Raw genomic sequence first — 21,554 nt, forward strand, 5'->3', positions numbered from 1 at the left:
GGGCGTTCCTCCCTATAAATTATATTCCATAAACGCGGTAACTAGTCAGCCGTTAAACTAGGGACGTGCAACAATGAAACTTTCGACTTTGCTGATGAAAATCCGGGGGTCTCGATAATGATCTTAGCTGCGGAATCCTCGATCAGTTTGGAGCTAAAATATTTAATCTTGTTGTAGTTTATTATCCTCCAAAGATCAGGTGCTCTGAACATCATAGACGTATACAACATAGTACATGTAAATAAAAAAAAAATCAGAATGTGTAAAATTAAGATCATATCCGAATAACCCCGAAGAGAAAATTTTTCCCGAAAAAGGTGCATATGCAGAAGAATCTAGTAACGAAGTAAGCGTTTTTAACACTTTATATCCATTTAAAATTACATAATCCGAATCATCCTGAAAAACTGTACGATCGTTCCACGTCTCGCTAAAGTGGCAAAAAAAAGGATGTTAACGATTATGGTAGTACGAACCTCTCAATTTCCGGTGCTTTAGGGTTATCAACTCGAACGAACCAGCTTGGATACCATCAAGAAAAAGAGGAGAAAGAAGAAGTAAAAGAAGCGATTCGACGCAGGAAATTCGACGAGAAGCAAATTTATATGCCGGCTATTATTTTTGATCTCCTGTCCAGTACCACAAATTGGCCCATAAATCGGACGATTTCACGTGCGAACGGCCCTTTGAGCGCCGTTTCGAGGCAAATTAATTTCGCGTATTCGAGGCGAGAAAGAAAGTGCGCTGATGAAGTAATAAGGAAAGCGGGACGGGTCCCGTTGATACGACGGGATCACCGCATTTCGATGCAAATCAGTTAGCAACTTGCCAACTTTCGCGTGCTAATAGTTGTACCTTTGCCACCCACTAATTATGGAAATTCCGTCGTTTTGCTCTTTCGACGATCTCTGTGAAAACTTGGATTACAGGCTACCACTTTAACTCGTGCTTCAAAAACATTCGAAACGAGCATCATTTTTGTCCTCGTCCCGTCACGACCTGAACGCGTTCGATTATATTGTAAAGTGATTAATACGTTATCTGTTATGGGAATCAATATCTCTTTTATTACTGCGGTAATTTTGAAACACGTTGCATATCAATTTAACACTTTCGTGACTGAATTAACCTTTTTTTAAACATTATCTGTTGATTTATCGATCGGCGCTTCTTTGCCAAGGCAATATTAAACTTTTTAACTTTCGAAAAAATCTGTCTAGTTTTTCGATAAATACAGTCAATATGTAGTTATGTTTTTAATTTAATTGAGTACTAATTAACGTTTCCCTCAGATTGTAGGACTAAAATTGTCAACTACATAATTTGATTGAAAATTAAAGTCGCACTTGAATTAAAGAGTGAACGATATTTTGTAAGCGTCTTTAGTTAACGATCTCCTAACTTTAGTTGAAGAATTTTTAATTTAATCGCGTTTGCTCGAAATCTCGTACATCTTGATCATAATTTCTGAAGATCGATTATAATTTAATTTCTAGTCAAAGTCAATGGTAACTTTTACGATAGTAAGAATTTGAAAAGCGTGATGGTCCCGAAAGGGTTAACATCGCAGCAATGATTATTGTTCGAAAATGCTTCCCGAACGGAAGCGTGTTTTCACCGAATCGAGCACAATGCCACAAGCATGGGTCTACGCGATATAGCAAACCCCGTATAATATTACCGTAAAACACCCGTTACCTGTGCACCACCGGTTCTAGCGTCCATTAAATCATGGAGTATCGAGCGACCGATACACAAGCGTGTCACTGCATTATCGCCGTACTATTTGTATCCGTTTAGACGACGAAATTGCTTCCATTACCGGGATTTGCTCACGATTCGAGGCCCCGGCTCGCGTCTCGGCCCCGTGACGTGCGTTTTATCGGTAATAATGCCTCCGGTTTTATAGTGACACGCTGTTTTATACTTTTCGTGACTCGTAAATTTCACGGCCGGCTTTATCGTTAATATCGCTTCGTGAATCTTGCAGGAGGACGCGAGCCTTCCTGTCCCCTCGACTGTCACGACGATTTATCAACCGGCTGAGGAGAACAGTTCGAAACTGTTCCGTAGATCTCGAGCGTTTCGTGCGAAATTTTCTCTTTCTTTTTCCCTTTATTGCTGATCAACGAGAAACGACGCATTGGACCGTGCTTCGCTTTTATCCCCTCGCTATTCTTGCTTTCATTCTGGCTTTTAATTGAAAGGATGTTCCGAGCTCGTTTGTTCCGTCGAAAAAGTGGAACACCGTGCGATAAAAGTAAAATATGTGTTACGTTCGAGTGTGCTATCGTTCCGACATTAATTGCGTTAAATTAAGATGGTTTCGTTGGACTGCCGCACTTTAACCCATTCATCCAAAGCGATTATTGCAAACCGTAAATTTAGATACTCACATGTAACCTTTCATGTAAATAATTTTTATTAGAAAGTTTACCGGTGTTTAATTTTTGAACGACAGCTTCCTGAGACAGACAACAAACACTCGAAAAGCAGATTTTAGGTTCGCCCGAAGCTGGTATCGATAAGTAGTACGAGACCGGTGAACGAGCCTCCGAGAGAACGTATAGGAAGAGGAACGGGAAGCTCGAGAGGCAAAAGGGACAGAGATAGAGGTCTCTCTATATGTGGGTGGAAAAATGCAGAACCCATGCAATTACAGCGTGTTTGCTCGAGGAAGATCGTACGGGTTATCAGCCACGTGTGTGGCAATAGCCGAAGGCTCTATCGTCGTGTCCTACGCTATATTTCTTTTGTGTCAGCGATCTATGGAAACGAGCAGATCACAATGGGTACTTGAAAGTAATTCTAATAGGGCTCGCGATAGGCTGGCCCGGTTCGCGACTTAATCTACGGTCGTGGAAACTTGAACATGTAGCTATGTATGTATGTACCGCGCATGTCGTGCCTGCGTTCGCTCGATGCAATTTTTATCATCCGTCACGTTTAGCTGTTGCGTTTTCCAAACGTTGCTTTACAATCGACGGAACACTTCGAATGGGTCAGCTAACAAGAAACTCGTGCGGCAACCTTCGATCTTTTACGCAATTATGAATGACGGTCTTAACCGCATGTGCTGGTGTTTATGCAAATACGATCGATCGACATGACGTTTTTAAAGAATTTAAAAAATATCCTGATATTACTTTTTGGTTTATTTGTAAAATATTTACGCACCTTCGTTATAAATTTCGTTAAAAATATACAGAAGATTTAATCATTTTTAAGGCAATTTTTATAAATGATAGAATGCCCGGGGGAAAAAATGTTTTCCGTCATTATCTATCACCCTCTGTCATCTTTCAGCCAGAAGATGGATACCGCGAATAAGGTCACCAAATTGTTTCCTCGGCAATGCGTATCCTTAATATCTAGATTTCATTATCTTCTTCCCCAAGATCCTTCATACATCATCCTGTATTATCATTCAATTAAAAACTTGATAAATAAAATACAACCTAATATGTATACTTAGGTGGAGAAATAAAATGGCTTCCAAGTTGAACAGAAAATTTATTGTCGGCCAATGAACCAGCAACACAGTTTTAACAAGACATTACGTAAAGAAACCTTATACCGTTTTCGAACGTTTCGCGTTTAAGTCTGGAGATAAAGTTCGAATTCCATTGTTACTCCTTCGATATATGTCTTCGACGCGAACAGAGAGTCCGAGTTCGATTGTACGTACACTTTGTTTGCTAGTTCCCTTGTATCCAGAGCATGTGAGCTAATGTATTCCGAAGGCAATCATTGCGGTGCCTTGTTGTATGTAAATCACTGCTCCTGTCGGAGATAGATCGGTCCTAGACGATTCAGTCCGTCGTCATCCTTTCGGAATGGATTTCGTTCGATCAAATTTGCCGCGGCATGTGTATTTCCAGGATACACGTTCGAGAAACTATTCATTTAAAAGTGAAATGAGATCAAACTGTTTTATGACAAGAATAAATATTCTCTGTAAGATGTGGACGTTCTTATGTCTGTTCGAGTTCTTATGGGGTATAATTTATAGAATATTTGACAGTAGATTGTTTCAAACTGTAGAATACTTGAGGGAATTCTACTCTTGCAGATGTAGAAAGAAAATTTTTATATTTAGGATATGAAGGTTTGGAGATTGGGTAATTGAACATTTTGAGGTTAAGTTTGAGGGTTTGAAAAATTCCTGAAAATCGTCGCATAGAAGTTACTGCATTTATTTGAGTGATTTCAAGAATTTTTCAGTCCAGAACCCCATAACAAAAGTGCAGAATACCGTAGGAAAGTTATTTTACCATAAGATCGCCATTGCACCGCGTCGAGTTAGCTTATAAACAACGCGATTTTAGTAGAAAATGAAGTTGTAGAATCCTCGTATAGCCTAACCGACGCCTCCTCGTCTACCGGAAGGTGAAATCGATACGAGGATTCGTCGAATTAGTAAGTCTGCAAGGTACGTGTAACGATCTCCAGTCTTACCGTCCTCGTGTCTCGTACATCCTTCGAAGTTACTTGTTCGAGCGCACAACCGTACACGGAGAAGTCCCGCTAACGATTAGATTGAATTAGGTTAGAAGCAAGATCCATTACCGCTCGTTGCCTTATACATTCGCTGCTATGAGGATCCGGGCTGTTTATGTAAAGAGAAAGATCGACGATGCACGGTATTTGGAAGTTGAACGAATCACTTATCTGTTCGCGGATTTAATGCGTCACACCTTGATAGCCGGCCGAATGTGTTCATTTTATAACGTAAACCTCGTCGTCGAATTGTCCGTGTGCTTTATTAAATTGAACGTCTAACAAACGAGCTCTGACGAATGTTATCGTAATATGTCGCGACGGTCTTAGCGCTCCCCTGCCTCCACCTCACGATCTTATCGTGCCGTATCACCGGTATTACTAGTGTAACACGTTTCCACTCTTTATCGAATCTTTATTTACCCTTTCGACGCTGAGCCTTTTTTAGGAAACCTGTATAATTCTGAAGAAAAATGAAATAAATGTTTTATCTGACATTGCCTTTCAAGTTTCTTTTGAACTTACGAGATCTTTGGAAACGATGACAAATGCTGATAGTCATTTTTGCATAGAAGTTATATGTTTACTCCTTCCAATAAATTAGTGAATTTCCAGTTCGCAGGCTGAGTTTGCAATCTCTTAGCCACTATTTTCAAAATTTTCAAGTTTGACAACGTACTTTGCAAATGTAGAGCATCGACCACCTAAATAATATGATTTCCGTCACCTTTCATAAACGAGATCAAACACAACCAGTCGAACGCAGCAAGACGTTAAACGTTCCAAATGTCAGAAAGGAGAGAAAAAAAGGATTGACTGATAGGTCCGTTAGCGTGCTACATAAAGAAACAAGATAGCGAACGCGTGTCGGTTAAAAAGTGAGCAAACGATGATGCACGATCACTATTATTCGGTGTCTTAAACGGACAGCCGCGGTAGCCGGTGCGATCGTGAAAATATTTCCGTCTGCCTAAGGTGTGGCCGATAATAAGCATTCCCTTGTACGCGAGTGTGTTAGGCAGAACGATAATAGAGAAATTGGATAATTTTAAGCATGAGTGGAGGCCGAGATCACGGGCGACACGTACCTATGGTTCCAGTTCAACAAACAGAACAACCGGGGATATTACATGACATGCACTTGCGACGGTCTGTTCTTTCGAGCACAGGTCGGAACATTATTCTTTTTTTCCTCTTTTGCAATGTTCGATCGCTGCGAATGTCGAGGGAACTGTCAGTCAAAATGATTGCAGCGAAACACCTCGGTCGATGTGTGCACGCATGTACGGAGAGTGTACTTGCAAAACTGGGACACTTTATCGGTCAAACGAATCTAACGATGCATGCTTCTCGTTCTTGCTCGTTGTTGACGAGTTTTTTGTTATTAGTGAACATGATTAGTTCAGATTATTGTTCGATTGAAATTGAACGTCTTAATTACTTTCAGTAATCTGAGATAACACGATGAGTAACTCTTTCTCGCAATCGATGATTCATGTACAAATTGATTACCGACTCATCAATTTTCCGGGATTTAACTCTCTGTGATCCTGAGAATCCTCATAACATCACACAGTTATATCATATATTCCTTTTTACGAATAACCTATTTTTTAATTTGTTTGGTGTTCCTTGATTTCTACATTGTCGAGATAACTGATAAGTCTAAATCGATATCACACAATGAAACGATCAAACTGTTTTTCACCGGGGACCGATAAATACTTTTATCGTTTAATCAATATTTTCTTCCGATTGATTTTATGATTCGAAATGATTTTTTCTTAAGAACATTCGAGAAGTTACAGTCAAAAACATATAAGGGAATATGGAATGGTAGAATACATATCTTTTCGATTAATTTAAGTACAAATTTTATTAATGTTTTTAATAGTACAAATTTCTGTCATATTTAATACGTTGCATTCGACAACACACAATCATATACTCTCAGTTAATTGTTTAACTACACGTTACGACCTAATATAGGTTTATACCATTTTCGTTAGATTACATACTTTCTCGTGTCTACTTTGAAACACTTTTATCTTGTATCATTTTTCTAGTAAATTATACTGTAATCAATGTAACAAGATGTTGTACAAAAACTGTTTCCTTAACATCTATGCGATAACGTATCATATATTTACAAATTTACGGCGCTAATTTATACCATGTTTAATGGTATTTGTTAATTATGCTGTCATACTGTGTATTTAGGAACAACTTTCTTTGCATTCGTTCAGATTCGCGAAATTGTTCGCGTTCGGTCTGCAGCCTCCGAAAAGGAACTCTTCGCACTGATTCGTCTCCGGGTTGTATCCATATCTTATCATCATTGCTCTGCATGGACCGCGTTCCAATGGCAAAAGACATTCTGTAAAAATAAACAAGTATTACATCTCCACAAATATCAATCACTGTGTCATACAATTAAAAGTATTCTCAGAAGGAATGAAATTGTTAATTTAAAACGAGTATTGAATATAAAGATCTAGAAAGTTGAACGGTATCCGAAAAAGATGCCGGACGATTGCGCCATGTAATTTCCATAAAATAATAAGTGAAAGCAGAAGAGATTTGCTCTGTCCAGAATATTCCACTACGAATAAAATGTCATTAAAAGAATCTTACTTCGAAATCAATTGCTTCTTACACGCAGATAGCAAGCTGCAAATATTACGTATTGCGACGATATTATGTGAAATGCGATAACTAATTTTAGACCTTTCTAACAAAGTCTCAGTTACGAGCTTTCATTACTTCCAAATATTCTAATTCGTTCAAGCGTTAAATTCAATATTTCTAAATTATTAAATTCTTAAAATTTTTAGTAGTAACAATTCTAGTTTTTATAAAACTTTAACTCACACATAGAATATTCCTATTGAGAAGTAACAGTAAATTATTGTAAAAAATGGATTTACGTACGTGGACCTATACCCGCTGACGCTCCGTCCATCATCGCGATGCAACACAGAACAACCAAGAACAAAGCCACAATTTTACCGTTCATTTTTCTTTTGGAATCTGTCAAGCTTTCGAAATCGTGCTGTAACTTCTTCACGTAACTGTGGAAAGTATACTGTTGCAGGTCATTGATCAGAGTTTATATAGATCTCGCTGCCATTGGGTAGGGGTTTTTCACGAAGATGAACACACGATATAGCACTTCATCGTATTATCGCTGTGCGTGTGTACATAACGCCCACACACTCATAGTTGTATATTTTCACTTTTGTAGCTAAATGCATTAAACATGTCCGAGACGGGTGAAACACGGCACGTTCCGAGTCCTCTGCAACATTTTCATCGACAATAATTACAACGTGACCCTTTGTACACCTTCTGAGTACTTTTATTACATTTTCGTAGTACAAACCTTGATTCATTTGATTCGCGTGAACTGATAAACGGTTTATCTAACATTTTTGTTTTTTAATTGTTAACGTAGATAACCATTCGGATAAGTCAATTTTATGTATTGAGTAAGTCTCGATCTTTAACACTCTGTATTTTTTTAATTAAAAACCAAGGTTAGTTGACACAAAATGTGCGACTATTTTCTTTATCTTTGAATAACATATTTTTTACGTGGAACGAAATTTCGATCTGTAATTGTTTACCTACAGAAGCTTGATAATACATTAAGTAGCAGCAATGTGTGCATAATACACTTGTATGAGTGGATTGCGCTTTTGATAATACCTCCTTTCTCTTAAAGTTTGCTGTTCATAATTAAATGCCATAATTACTTAATCTGCGGCAGCAGTACAGAAGATCATGTTGTAACATAATTAATTCAATGTTACGCAAGCTTTATTTTAATGCTCTTAATTTTTAAATTAATGCACGAAGACGGTGTCACTAGTTCCATCTATGCATTAGAGATAGAAACTGAAAGTCCGAGTTTCCTTTTCTAGTGTCGCCACTTGTTTCATTCCTACTCTTTGCTCAAGCGATAATGCAGATATTTGCATTATAATGTTGCTAGGAAAGAAGATCTCTACTGCATCGATTTTGGCGCTTCAACTTCAGGTAACATATACAGCGAATTATTCAGAGTTTGGACACTCGTTTAACCTGTTCGGAGGTGACAGAAGATTTAAAGGCACGTTAAGTATTTTCTAAAGCTTTATTTCGTATAATACATAATAAAACACCGCGTGGAAAAACGAACATATAAAGAGGTACATGATAACGCTTATTTCTTTCATATTCCCTTGAAAAAATTGTTTTTGTTTATCTGCGATACATAACCTATGTTTCATCTTAACGTTTATTTAGTAATTAACGCTTTACCAAATAATTTTTTATTGTAACGTTTTACAGTTATGTTATATTTTATCATTGTTATTTCGTTTCTGGATTTTCATTTATTGTATATTTGCATTGAAACGCGATATTTGTTTGTGCAGATTTCTAACCTGTACACAAATTGAAATGCTGTTTTATAGCTGTTATTCAATTTAAATTTGTGCGCTCTTTTTTGCTGTAACATAATGTACATGAATTATGTTTATAAAATCAGATTTGTCAAGTATACGCTAGCAACTATTAAATTGAGGATAATGTTTACGTGTATATTTACAGTGATATGAAGAAAGTAAAGCTGTGACAGTGGGAATCAAACATAAAAATAGCCCCGGTGAAGACAAGAATATCTAACCTTATGCCCTCAGCTACCGGTATGTATTAAATATATTGGAAATTTAAGAAATACTGACTTTTTATACAAAGATGCTGTTTTGTACAATTATTATGTTCAATTGATCTCCTAGATTGGTATAGTAAATTTTTCATAGAGTTGATAATAAACTTTATTGAAGCAAGCCTTGAGAAATATTGGACTTGATATTTATTTGTTCAAGTTGAATAACAGTTGATTGTATAACGAGTACCAAAGGTGAAACATAAATATATGACCTCTACATAACAAATGTGACACGTACCTATTGCAGGAACTGTGAAGCAAAATAAATAAAAGTACTTTGGATTTGCATGGATGAAATTACGTCAGACATCCTTCCCAGAAGATACTATGTAATTGATGTCCTCTTTGAAAGTAGTAAAATAGATTAGAACATGCAATGAAGTTCCCAAGAAATATACAGTCGCTGTTACTGCAAGAAAAGGTGTGCGCTTTCAGAGAATTTCAGAAGAATGCACAATTACTAGAAGGTGCAGTTATATGAGCACTATTATAGGCTCTGTAAGATGATAATCATCTACTTTCCAAATAAAGTAAAATGTTAAGGGGCAAAAAGAACTGATACTTAATGCTCATGAATGCGTTCAATTTATTGTCATTCTCATTTATGGTTGGTCTTTGTCTACATACAAATTAATTGGTTTTCACTATTAAGAAAATAATACTTTCACAAGATTAAAAATTATCAGACACCAATAATACCAACCAGAAATGTTTATTTCTTGTGATTAAAAGCTTGTAGTACAGTAATAGTTATTTAGATTTCGAACTATTAAGGTCGAACTACTCGTTAAACATTCAACAAAAGAAGATATGTTGTAAAAAAAAATGAAATAAATAATGTTTAAAATTGAATAATGTTTGCTTTAAAAAATTTCTAGGAGGAGGTAACCCTATAGGGCAGCAGAAGGGTGGGGCGACTATGCCCAGTAATGAAGAATGTGGGATCCGAGATGTTTGGGGTCACAATCTCGAAGAAGAGTTTCGTACTATTCGGCAAGTTGTTCAACAGTTTCAGTATATTGCAATGGATACTGAATTTCCCGGCGTAGTGGCTAGGCCTATTGGTAAGATATAGGACTATCTGAGATACTTTAATTTCGCAATAATCACTATAATATTAAATACTTATTCTTCTAGGCGAATTCAGGACTAGCGCTGACTATCAGTATCAGTTATTACGATGTAATGTAGATCTTTTGCGGATAATTCAACTTGGTCTTACGTTTCTCGATGAATCGGGGAATACACCTGGCGGAAGCTATACGACGTGGCAATTTAATTTCAAATTTAACTTACAGTAAGTTATATTAATGTATACTCATAAGCATAGCTACATTGTCAGCCAGATACACGAAGATATAATTATATAAATATTTTATAGAGAAGACATGTATGCGCAAGATAGTATAGACATGTTACAAAACAGTGGTATACAATTTAAAAAACACGAAGAAGAAGGTATCAATCCATTAGATTTCGCCGAACTTTTGATAACTTCGGGAATCGTTCTTGTTGATGACATAAAATGGCTGTCCTTTCATTCTGGTTACGATTTCGGCTATCTATTGAAACTTCTTACAGACCAAAATTTACCGCAAGAAGAAAGTGAATTTTTTGAACTTCTTAGGATATATTTTCCAACAATATACGACGTAAAAGTATGTACGAGATAATTGTATACATCTCTATTGCGGAAATTTATTTGGTAATCTATAATATTTTCTGTTCAGTATTTAATGAAATCATGCAAAAATCTGAAAGGAGGCCTACAAGAGGTAGCAGAACAACTGGAAATTCAAAGAGTTGGCCCGCAACATCAAGCTGGATCTGATTCATTACTTACCGGAATGGTTTTCTTTAAAATGCGAGAGGTGAATACAAATTTTAGAAATCGATAATCTATTAATGTTTATATGTTCAGTATAATAATTAAAATAAAATTTATTTCAGATGTTTTTCGAGGATAATATTGACGATGCGAAATATTGTGGTCATTTGTACGGTTTGGGAACGTCGTTTGTCGTAAACGGTTCAGGAGGGTACCTAGACAGTAATGGAGATAATTCTTCGTCTTCGTAATGTTAAAAACTATCACATCTCAGTCGGAACAAATTATTTCACTACAAATAAAATGTTATAAATAATGTTTCACTTAATGATCAAGCGTATAGTTCATGTCCACGATATTATCATTCAAATCTCTGCTGTAGATCATAAAATATCATTAACCGAAAATGAAACTATAGGAACATTTTTTCATATCTGTGCATTTTTTGTAATCCTCGAATTTGAGTCTTTCGTAGGTTTCTTCTGTGATACGTGCTATTAATCGAACATATTTACAATACTTACGCAACATGAAATATGTAATATAGTTTCTTTACAAACGTTTGTGACAATATCGGTATACAAAACACAATGGCAGTACAAATCAAGAAAAAAAAATAATCATCATTCTACATTTAAGACTTTTGCAAAATCTATCGGGATGAAAGTTCGAAGAAACATTAAAAAGCGGGAAAAAAACGATTTAAAGGAAAACAAATACAAGATAGCATTGTTTAAATACATCTATCAGTGTTCATGTGTACATTTATCATACCATGCATTTATAGATGAACAACATTTTAAACCTGACGATTTCTTATATTTAGTGTTTTAATAAATATTCCTCAAAATCATCACGCTTTGTGCAATTTTAGACCAACTGCAGAAAACCGTCGACGCATAGCACTACAAAACAAAACCTTCCTGCCGCTCTTTTTTTTATAATCAATTACGTTGCGTAGGAAATATAAATAGCATTGGCGTACCTAGACACCAGGATGGGTCTGACCCTCGTTCTCAATGTACTAAAAATTTAAAAATTTTCTGATTTCCAAATTTTCAAGAGTCTCTTAATGATGCCTGGTGCAAGGATTGGCACTATTGATAAAGCTACGGGATCTGGCCCATCCACTCGGTGACAAAACTCTAGTTACGCCAATGATAGCAGAAAATTATTTCATCTTTCTTTTTTTATTATTATTTTACACATAGTATTTCCTATACATACTACGTATGTTTTATTGTAAAACGCATTATCTACGAGATTTAAAAAATGGTAACAAGATCTACCACACTTTCAAAGTGACGTAAAGTACGTTTCTTTTGTAAATAACACCCCATTCTAGAGATACAATAAACATCTTACATTGAAACTTTGGTGATTTTTAATATCTGTAACAATTAGAACTGTTCTCTTGCAGAGGTTCCCAAAGTGTGGCATTAAATATTACTAAAAATTATAGATGATAATGTGGTGGGAATCCTGAAGCTTTCAAGACTTAAATTATCACACTTTTATATGTAGTTGTATTATATTTTATACTGATAGTGTATCAGTGTGTCCTTCGATCCTTGATGAAGCTAGCTGCAACGATTGGTACACGTTGAAACATTTTCCTATCATTCGCAATAAAACTAAACATAATAGTACGAAGTATTAAAAAAACGATTGTTGTACAACCCTTTTCTGTTAAGACATTATAAATGAATAGCATAGAATCATTTTGAAGTTTTAAAAGATAGTGCATCATAAGTAGGTTGCAAAAAATGATCATCGAAAGTGTGTCGTGACCCACGAAAGTTTTGTGACCTCTACTGCGCTGTATCATTTAAAGGGTATATTCGTGTCCTTTCGAAAGTAGGGCACCAGTCCTACGTTTCGCTTTATTCGTTTAAGTTTTCCCGTACCTTATCCACCTGTAGTAAAGAGATAAACTCGCGTTATCACAATATAACTGATATCAGTATCGTTATCGTTCTTCGTTGCCTGAAATCAAGCTTAGTTTCTTTCAGTACATTAGTCAAATCGGTTCGTCTACCATAGTAAAAAATGCGGGACAAGTTTCGTCCTGACCGCGTTTCCGGTTTCTTGAAATTGGTCCTAGTTGGTTGTTTTGTTTCATCCTTGCTAATTGTTCGAACAACGGCTCAAGTCGTCAATCCTTTCAAATCTGCGTTCGGATTGGACGAGCCGGATTACACGGATGGCGAGGAACCGTTTTACACGGAAGGTAATGCAGGCGAAGAGAATTTGAACGAAGAATTCGAAGCGGAAGATCTGCCTCACGACTTGGGTGACAATAACCAGAAAAATCCAGAGGACACACAAGGACTAGAAACCCCAGCTAACGTGGACGAAAATTTAGGCGATCAAAATGGAGCTAAAGACGTTAGCGTTTCTCAAGGTATCACCGGTAAAATGGCTGGCGAAAAAAGTGGAAAATATGTGAGATACGGTGAGCTTTTCGATATCAATGGGCGTGACCATTATTTTTCTCTATTTCACGTTGCACGTTGAATCATCGTTTCAACGTTCGAACAATTTTCGATCGATGATTTATATTCTTCGTCAGAATTGATTTCGAAGTTCTGAGTAGTTTTTTGAATTGGTTCGAATTTGGATCGTAATCGTGAAATCGTGTTATTTGTTATAGGGCATAACTTACTAGTATGATCTTATCTGCCTTTATCAGTTACTCACTCTAACATGAATCGCAGATGAATCATTGGATTTTGTATCATCACGTCTTTCGTAACTACTTCAATCTTCCTTTTGCATCTGATATCATGACTAAAATTACTTTGCTAGACTTTTATGGTTTGTCTTTTTATCATCCGTTGGATGATAAGTACAATAGGTAGCTTCGGCACTTATAGTTAAATGATTATGACCTTAACCCTCGAATGAAATATACAAAAAATAACACTTTAAATTTAATGTTACGTCTTTAAACAGTAATATGTACCATAGTTCTGTAATTCAGCAATGAACATCTTGATTTCGTTTAAATTTTAATACTCTCAAAAAGAAATGAATTATTAACGTGAAATACCTAATGGATTTATAAAGAGGTTTTCATTATCGAATTCTTACCCGATACTTTCTAGTATTATCATATCAGATAAACATGTAACAACGAATCATTCCGAACACTGAAATATTGGAATTTACGTGTTCTCATAGATTCCGATTTACCGGAAGCGGACAGATATGCGCCTCGTTCGGATGATTCAGTTCCAAATTACGTTTTAACGGAAAGCAGATTGAAAGAAATTCGATCGAGGTTTATGTACTGGTTCTTCGATAAAGGCGGCGATGATGACGAAGGCGATTATCAGAAACAAATTCAATCCTCCATGCCTCAAATACATAAGAACTTCAACTTCCAATTGCCCTTCTTCGGATTTAGGTTTAACTACACCAGGGTATGTCTTCAATGATTCTCTAGCTTAACATACATTAAATTAAGATGGCAGACATTTATAAAAAATTATGAACATTTATAAAAACGATGTAATACAGTGATGTATTGCTAGCTACATAAAGAGACCTTCCCCTTCAAAAATTTTGACACTTCCCACTTATAAAATTCGTATAAACTTGAAATTTTATGACTTATACAAATAAACCTAACCAAAATTGAAATACATCGCTTTCCAGGTATCCATGAACGGTTTCCTAGAATTCAGCGATCCCCCAGTCCACTACACTTACCCCCTCGCGTTTCCCGTGAAAGACTGGCCCAAAAAGAACGACCCCAGTTTCATAGGAATATTCTTCAGCAAATGTCGCATAGGCAAGACAAGGAAGACCGACATCGATCAAAGAAAACCAGGAGTGTATTTCAGGTCAGTCATCGAATTTAAACTTTAAGCACGTTGAATCTATTCTCAAAATGAATTCCAGGATGGAGAGGGACTTGGAGAACAGAAAGGACCAATTTGGTGTTGAAATGCGCGAGCGGATTAAATGGGATATCCGCGAGGGTATCGTCGGTACGGACTCGTTTGAACCGAAACACGCAGTTATAATTACGTGGAAGAACATGTCTTTCGCTGGTGGTATCGACAATTCGCTTTACAAAACGAACACCTTCCAAATGGTCCTCGCCACTGACGAAATTTATACTTACGCTATATTCAATTATTTGGACATTCAGTGGACCAGCCATACAGAGGCTGGTGGTGACACTACGGGTGGAGAAGGTGGTGTACCAGCATTTGTAAGTATGAGTGTTCCTTCCATTTACAAATTATGCTATTCTACAGGAAGTCATTTCCTATATCGGAGAAAACAGACATCACAGTTTTTATTCTACAATAACCTTTCTTCGTGTAAAATTACGTCAAACACTGAATTATTTTACTGAATGTATTACAAAAATATTGTTGCAATCTTTATCACTATTGCGTCCAGGTCGGTTTCAATGCAGGAAACGGTACCCAAGTGTACGAATACAAACCATACTCCCAGAGGTCGACGATTCGTGATCTGACTGGTAGAGGATGGGCGAACGGTTTTCCAGGTCGGCACATCTTCAGGATTGATGAAAAAATCATACCAGGCACTTGCAACAAAGACATAGGTAAATTTATACATACGTTATGAATGTGTAATGACGGAGCTTTACTGAAATGTATATTTCTTATAGCGGGAGCAAATTTACCTCTCGTATTCGCGCCTGAGAGCGGCAACATGTTAGGTGGCACCATCGTGAACATCACCGGGCCGTGTTTCAACGAGACTCAAAAGATTCGATGTATGTTTGAAACTGTAGTCGTGACCGGCACTGTGATCGACAGAAATCGTGCAATTTGTGTGCAACCGTTCGTGAAAGCAGAGGGATACGTTCGATTTGCGATCAGCATTGGCGATAGTAAAACTTACGACTGGAAAGGGAAATATTTTATCGGTAAGATGGTTTTAAATTACAGTAGGTACATATCCAGTTACTTGCATGAATGAACTGTTATCAAGTGCCATTCATCTTACTATTATACTCGAGATTGTAGTTATAAAGATTTTATGTTGTAACGGGTGCAATTGGAATTTAAATATTGTGTCAATTTTACAGAGACCCCAGCCACAGCTGCAGAGAAGATCTACGTATCGAGTGCCGTTCACCAAAAGAGTCCTGCCGAAATAAAAATCACTTGGAATCGTTACAATTTGACCAACAATTTAAACGCCGGCGTGCAGATATCTCTGTGGGGATATCGTGAGACAAAGACTACCCCAGAGTTCGAGTTCATCACTACGTTGGAAGTCGGTGAAATTAAATCATACTCACAATGCTCGATAAAAAGTGTCAAATTATATAAATAATTGTATATCGAATTTTAGCCAGCGTACACAAACCTTGGCGAATATATCATCACTCCAGCGAAATTTCGTGACGCGTATAATCCGTATCAACTGGATCTAAATTTCGGTTTTATTCAACTCAATTTAACCGAGCCGCAGCAACAAACTGGCCTCAACATTTCGCCGTACGTATACCGAAATAAAATTTGATGGAATTCATAAATTTGTAACGGGAGAAACTTTTATAGGAGCTTATGGAGCAGGCCGATTCCATTAGGCTGGTACTTCGGCCCGCAATGGGAAAGGAAGTACGGGTCAAAGTGGCCCCAGCGACTTTGCGATAACTGGATAATGAACGATCGGTATTTGAAGAATTTCGCGGCAGAGGTATCTATATGTCCGTGCACCGTGAAGCACGCGTTGAACGATAAAGGTCGCTTCCTTCCGGACTACGATTGTGACAAGGACTCGAACTTGGATTGCTTGTACAATCAGCATGCGTATCACTGTGTGAGGACTGGTGCACCCAGGTAAACATTATAACAATACTTAAAAAGAAATCCAAGCTATAGAGTTTGATACGGTTCCTTTTATGTCAATTTATCAGTATGGACGGTTCCGAGCAACAGTGCTGTTACGACAAAAACGGCTACCTGATGTTAACGTACGATCAGCAATGGGGTTCCAGGCCACATCGATCTCACAATTTAGGCTACTACCCATGGGATGAGGCGAACAAAGTTCCAACTCTTTCACACTGGCACCATGACGTGATACCCTTCTACATGTGCTGTTTATGGCAAGAGGAACACGCCGTTGGGTGCGAAACTTTCAGGTTCGAAAGACGACCCAGTCAAGATTGCATCGCTTATCAATCTCCAGCGATTGGAACTGTGTTTGGTGATCCACATTTTGCTACTTTCGATGGTCTTGAATACACGTTCAATGGAAAAGGGGAGTTTGTATTAGTACGTGTGAATAATCTGAAAGATAAACTCGACGTTCAAGGCAGGTTCGAACAGTTGCCAAGCAACATACATGGGGAAGTTAGAGCTACTCAGTTAACGTCTATTGCGGGTAATCATCTCTTATTCTTTTACATTCGTAAAATCATTTTCATAATTATAGAAGTTCTTAGGCTTGTAATAACCATATGTCTGTGCAGCAAGAGGAAACAACTCGGCTGTAATCGAAGTTCGATTAAGACCCAAACACGCTCAATGGAGGTACCGTCTCGACGTCTTAGTAGACAAACGACCAGTGTACTTCGACAGACCAGCCCTTAAATTCCAACATTTTACTGGCGCGGTAGTTTACACGCCTACTGTTATCCTAAATCAGAGCGAGGTGATCATCATGTTCGACACTGGTGCCGGTGTAGAGGTAGTCGAAAACGAGGGATTCATGACAGCCAGGGTTTATCTGCCCTGGACCTATTTGGTACGTGCATACTAAACCACAATGAATCGTTAGGCACCAAATAACTACTGGTAACGTTGTCTCCGTTTACTTTAGAACAAGACCAAAGGGCTATTCGGTAAATGGAACTTCGACATCTCGGACGATCTGATGACTCCTGATGGCCAACAAGTTTCTGCTAGTAACTTGAATCACTTCGAGACCGTTCACAAAGACTTCGGGATACACTGGATGCTGGAAGACAAAGAAGACGACTTGAAAGGGGGATCTCTATTTGTTAGATCGTTCGGCAGAACATCTAGTTATTACTCCAATAGAACTTTCGAGCCAGAATGGAGAAAAACACCTGCTGAAATATTGCCCACTAACAGGTGATCTATTCGAAGGAAAATTATTTGTTGAAAAAGAATCTTATTATATATCTTGTGTATCTCAATGATAAGGAATTATCTTAAGGATATTTCAAAGCTTATTTTATTTTATTTCAGGTCATACGATGTACAACGGGCTATCGATCTTTGCGGAGAGACGTATCAGTGCCAATACGACTACGCCATGTCGCTCAATCGAGACTTGGCTCACTTTACGAAAAACTATTATGACACCTACACTCAAATCAGAGACATTAACATGAATCAACGAGGTGAGTTCTATAAAACGCAATGCGTAAACAAGCAGCTATTTTACTATTGTCTTCCTTTTCAGTCATATCTTGCGGGGTATTGGAAACACCACGTTTCGGTCGCAAGAGCAACTTCTTTTTCGTGCCAGGTACGAAAGTCACTTTCGAATGCAACCAAGATTTCATACTGATTGGCGATCAAAGACGAGTGTGCACGCCCGAGGGTCGCTGGAACGTCCCGGAATATGGATACACGGAGTGTTTACGTAAGTGTCCAAATAAAATTACATTGATAATTGAACTGCGGATGAGCGTACATCTATAATACACCGAAATCCATACAATATAAACCATGGAACTATATGTCTCATATGATTTGCATATTTTATAGACTTGGTCTATTGTAGATGCATGAATATCCGTCCTTTAATATTATATTACCTGAAATAATTGATGGTTCTCAAATATTTTACCGCGGTTCCTTCTTCTTAAGATTAGAGATCTTGAATGAAAAACTTGACTACGTTTCGAAATCGATAACTTTTGACCCTTTGTTGAAAGCATGACAGTCAGTGCATTAATTATTTCAACATTCATAATTCATGCATCAAACATTATTTATAATTCACCAGTGCATCATGCTAGTCCCTGCAAGCACGAACAAAAAGAGAACTAAAGATTGTTTGGTATTGCACAAATATAGGTCAGATCGAGTATGCTCAGCGTACGGCATGGATAACAATGGGCATTATTTTCGCCGTGTTAGTTCCTATAACGGGATGTATCGCGGGTGCATTTTTTTATATACGAAAAAATCAGACTCAGGGAGGCTCCGTGAACTCGTGGCGTTATTCTGAACGGAGTTCCGGTGTCGATGATTCCACGTTGTTGAGACAGACTACGCCGTTGAAATCGTTCGACAGACCAATTTCACCCGTTAGCGATACTAGCACTGCACCGAGTACAGTTAAGAAACCTCACAGTTACGACAAAGTATATCGTACACACGAACCATTGCCAAACAGACCGAATGTCGATTTCGAGGACAAAGACTGGGACCTTAGAGAACCTAATTCCCCGACAGACTCGGAGAAAAGTATGACAGAGTCCATTAGGAAAGCTGGAAGTCCCACGAAAGAGAGCGACGTGTAAAATAATTGGCGTCGTGGAACGAATTCAGAAAGTAGATATTTTAAACTTTTGAAATACTTCAGAATTCTTAATTCTTTAACAAATTAAAGTGTCACGTATTCAGTACGTTTTCTGTTATCTTTTATTCCACTTCGTATTTCTCTAAAATGGCGACGCAGGGGATTGATCTTTAGTTTTTAAATTTGAAAGCTTTAGAAGTTGGGGGATTTGGAGATTTTGGAATTTAAAAATGCCTCTCTGGATCCGTTCCTGTCGTGGACCATCCATTCTCGACAAAAAAACCTCACATACTTGACATTCTTGACATACCGTCGGTAGTTCATCATTTATGCATTAAATTTTCTTTGGAAGCATCTCTTACATGACAAATACTTCGGGTCATAATTATTCGCGACCGTACGCTTCGGAATAAAACCGTACATAATCGAATATCATTTGCACGAAAAATGAACTGATAACGTAATATAAATGGATTAAATTGTACGTCAAAAGTGATTAAGTTTTCACTTGTATATATTCTGCTGTGGAATAGAAATGTTCATTTTACGGAACGCTTATTAGATAATGTATCACTAAATCACAAAGCTTCGTGTTTTTATACAGTTTGATGCATAATATTAATTTTGAGCGCGTTAAAATGCATTAACAGTTTTGTAATTATAGCATAATTGTATAAAATACAATTAATGTACAAATATAGTTCAATAAACTTTTTCTATACCTTTATTCAGGAAATTTCTATTCCACATGCACTCGTGAAAGCATTTGCTAAACCATTGAAACATCGAATTATAATCATTAAAGTGGAATGGAAATTTCCACCAGAATTATTGTCATCACTTTACGTTTTAATATCCTCTTACCTTTGTCCTATCTTCGTATGTATGAAATGGCCGTATTTAAACTACTGTCTTATTAAAAATCACAGGTCAGCAAGAATATAGTTCTCGACAAGCGGGTATTACCACCGGTATTATACTCGCTTGTTTAGTTCCAGTTTTACTGCTAATAGTTTGTGTGGCAGTCAGACTTCTGAAAAAACAGAAAGAGCAGCGAGAACAAGAAGAAGCTTTGAATAGGTAATAAAGTTGGCGATAACTATGAATAGACCGTGGATGTTTATGCATTTATTGCACATTAGTGTATGCAAAAAGTACGTAAATACACAGTGCGGAAACAAATTGGTCAGAATGCATAAAATATGCAAAACCTGAGGATAAAAGTAATGCTTTGAATAGCTCGGACAAAATGTTGAATAAAAACATAGACTCGCATAAATATCCATAGTCGCATTAATCCGTTTAATTCTTCTTTACCAGGGTATTAATATTAAACAAATTCTTTTAGGGCAAGAAACACAGAACTTCTGCGACTACGAAAGATTAAAGAAGACGATGAGGGTATTTCTCATCCAAGTATAGCAACAGATATCAATTAAGCATCATTTGACACTTTTTTATGACTTGCCTCATGTCACATACTTCATTTATCCATTTTAGAATGTAATTATATTTATTTTTTAAACAATTACGTAGCTGACTTAGGTACAACTAGTTTTGTAGTTAGCGTAAGTGTGTATAAGTCGTGTATGATGCATTTAATTTAGATTGTTCCTAAACAATCTTAGATTGATAAACCGTATGACATCGTTAGTTCATTTCTGACAGAAAGTTACGTTGACAATATGTATATGATTATAATTATATACGACGACAATTTTATATGACATATAACTTACAATGCAATTTGTAAAAGAAAAAAGAATTTGTATTAAAAATTGGTACTTTAAAATATGTGTTCACGTTATTTAATCCTGCACGATCCTTTTAATCCTTCACTCCGTGTTTGAATTTCGCGGCAAGGCGAAAAAAAACGTTTCCGGTTTTTATTTAACACTCGGCTAACTTCAAATGGAATAAACATTGCCATCTCGTAACGTAAGCGAGTAACTAAAGAGTTACCGACGGTTCGACCTCCCGTGTCTCGTTATTCGGACAGATAGTAATTCTACTATC

The 21,554-nt window shown here is 37.1% G+C and overlaps 3 protein-coding genes and 1 long non-coding RNA gene across 12 annotated transcripts; 2 read left to right on the forward strand and 2 right to left on the reverse strand.

Moving 5' to 3' along the window:
• Positions 1-6,350: 6,350 nt before the first annotated feature.
• On the reverse strand, positions 6,351-7,592 carry LOC100874664 (trypsin inhibitor-like). The gene is made up of 2 exons (XM_003703354.3): positions 7,432-7,592; positions 6,351-6,877 (listed from the first exon to the last, which is right to left on the reverse strand). Exons 1-2 carry the CDS (start codon positions 7,514-7,516, stop codon positions 6,717-6,719), a joined length of 246 nt encoding a protein of 81 aa, XP_003703402.1. The 5' UTR covers positions 7,517-7,592; the 3' UTR covers positions 6,351-6,716.
• A 909-nt stretch (positions 7,593-8,501) lies between these two features.
• On the forward strand, positions 8,502-12,414 carry Pop2 (CCR4-NOT transcription complex subunit Pop2). 4 transcript variants are annotated; one of them, XM_076532161.1, is made up of 7 exons: positions 8,502-8,611; positions 9,094-9,188; positions 10,093-10,278; positions 10,352-10,511; positions 10,596-10,872; positions 10,945-11,085; positions 11,165-12,414. In XM_076532161.1, the coding sequence occupies exons 2-7, from the start codon at positions 9,173-9,175 to the stop codon at positions 11,291-11,293; spliced, it is 909 nt and encodes a 302-aa protein (XP_076388276.1). In that variant the 5' UTR covers positions 8,502-8,611; positions 9,094-9,172; the 3' UTR covers positions 11,294-12,414. The 4 variants fall into 4 exon arrangements, with proteins under 4 accessions (XP_076388276.1, XP_012140825.1, XP_076388275.1 ...); XM_012285435.2 differs by having other exon boundaries at positions 8,538-8,690; XM_076532160.1 differs by lacking the exon at positions 8,502-8,611 and adding an exon at positions 9,462-9,681 and having other exon boundaries at positions 9,088-9,188.
• Positions 12,415-13,091: 677 nt separating this feature from the next.
• Positions 13,092-21,023, forward strand: mesh (sushi domain containing 2 mesh). 3 transcript variants are annotated; one of them, XM_012285441.2, is made up of 16 exons: positions 13,092-13,497; positions 14,226-14,467; positions 14,703-14,890; positions 14,949-15,264; positions 15,459-15,627; positions 15,694-15,954; positions 16,117-16,307; positions 16,386-16,531; positions 16,595-16,876; positions 16,954-17,423; positions 17,512-17,786; positions 17,862-18,136; positions 18,254-18,408; positions 18,471-18,653; positions 20,468-20,618; positions 20,887-21,023. In XM_012285441.2, the coding sequence occupies exons 1-16, from the start codon at positions 13,092-13,094 to the stop codon at positions 20,975-20,977; spliced, it is 3,801 nt and encodes a 1,266-aa protein (XP_012140831.1). In that variant the 3' UTR covers positions 20,978-21,023. The 3 variants fall into 3 exon arrangements, with proteins under 3 accessions (XP_012140831.1, XP_012140829.1, XP_012140830.1); XM_012285439.2 differs by lacking the exons at positions 20,468-20,618; positions 20,887-21,023 and adding an exon at positions 19,091-20,409; XM_012285440.2 differs by lacking the exons at positions 20,468-20,618; positions 20,887-21,023 and adding an exon at positions 19,091-20,409 and having other exon boundaries at positions 13,092-13,446.
• On the reverse strand, positions 15,207-21,475 carry LOC105662508 (uncharacterized). 4 transcript variants are annotated; one of them, XR_001096029.2, is made up of 4 exons: positions 20,403-20,542; positions 15,709-15,931; positions 15,421-15,609; positions 15,207-15,321 (listed from the first exon to the last, which is right to left on the reverse strand). It is a non-coding gene; the product is annotated as an uncharacterized LOC105662508 (long non-coding RNA). The 4 variants fall into 4 exon arrangements; XR_013038291.1 differs by lacking the exon at positions 15,207-15,321 and adding an exon at positions 21,324-21,475 and having other exon boundaries at positions 15,472-15,609; positions 20,403-20,571; XR_013038292.1 differs by lacking the exon at positions 15,207-15,321 and adding an exon at positions 21,278-21,475 and having other exon boundaries at positions 15,472-15,609; positions 20,403-20,571.
• Positions 21,476-21,554: the final 79 nt, after the last annotated feature.

The sequence above is a fragment of the Megachile rotundata genome, chromosome 5, assembly GCF_050947335.1.
Source record: "Megachile rotundata isolate GNS110a chromosome 5, iyMegRotu1, whole genome shotgun sequence".
NCBI lineage: Eukaryota > Metazoa > Arthropoda > Insecta > Hymenoptera > Megachilidae > Megachile > Megachile rotundata.

Coding starts and splice junctions, on each gene's coding strand:
- Pop2 (XM_076532160.1), top strand. CDS start 9,591: ATGAAGTTCCCAAGAAATATACAGTCGCTGTTACTGCAAGAAAAGGTG. Junction 10,512..10,595: donor AATTTCAAATTTAACTTACA/GTAAGTTATATT, acceptor AATATTTTATAG/AGAAGACATGTATGCGCAAG. Junction 11,086..11,164: donor TTTTCTTTAAAATGCGAGAG/GTGAATACAAAT, acceptor AATTTATTTCAG/ATGTTTTTCGAGGATAATAT.
- LOC100874664 (XM_003703354.3), bottom strand. CDS start 7,516: ATGAACGGTAAAATTGTGGCTTTGTTCTTGGTTGTTCTGTGTTGCATC. Junction 6,878..7,431: donor GTCAGCGGGTATAGGTCCAC/GTACGTAAATCC, acceptor TTATTTTTACAG/AATGTCTTTTGCCATTGGAA.
- mesh (XM_012285439.2), top strand. CDS start 13,092: ATGCGGGACAAGTTTCGTCCTGACCGCGTTTCCGGTTTCTTGAAATTG. Junction 14,891..14,948: donor AAACCAGGAGTGTATTTCAG/GTCAGTCATCGA, acceptor AATGAATTCCAG/GATGGAGAGGGACTTGGAGA. Junction 16,532..16,594: donor ACTGGCCTCAACATTTCGCC/GTACGTATACCG, acceptor AAACTTTTATAG/GAGCTTATGGAGCAGGCCGA.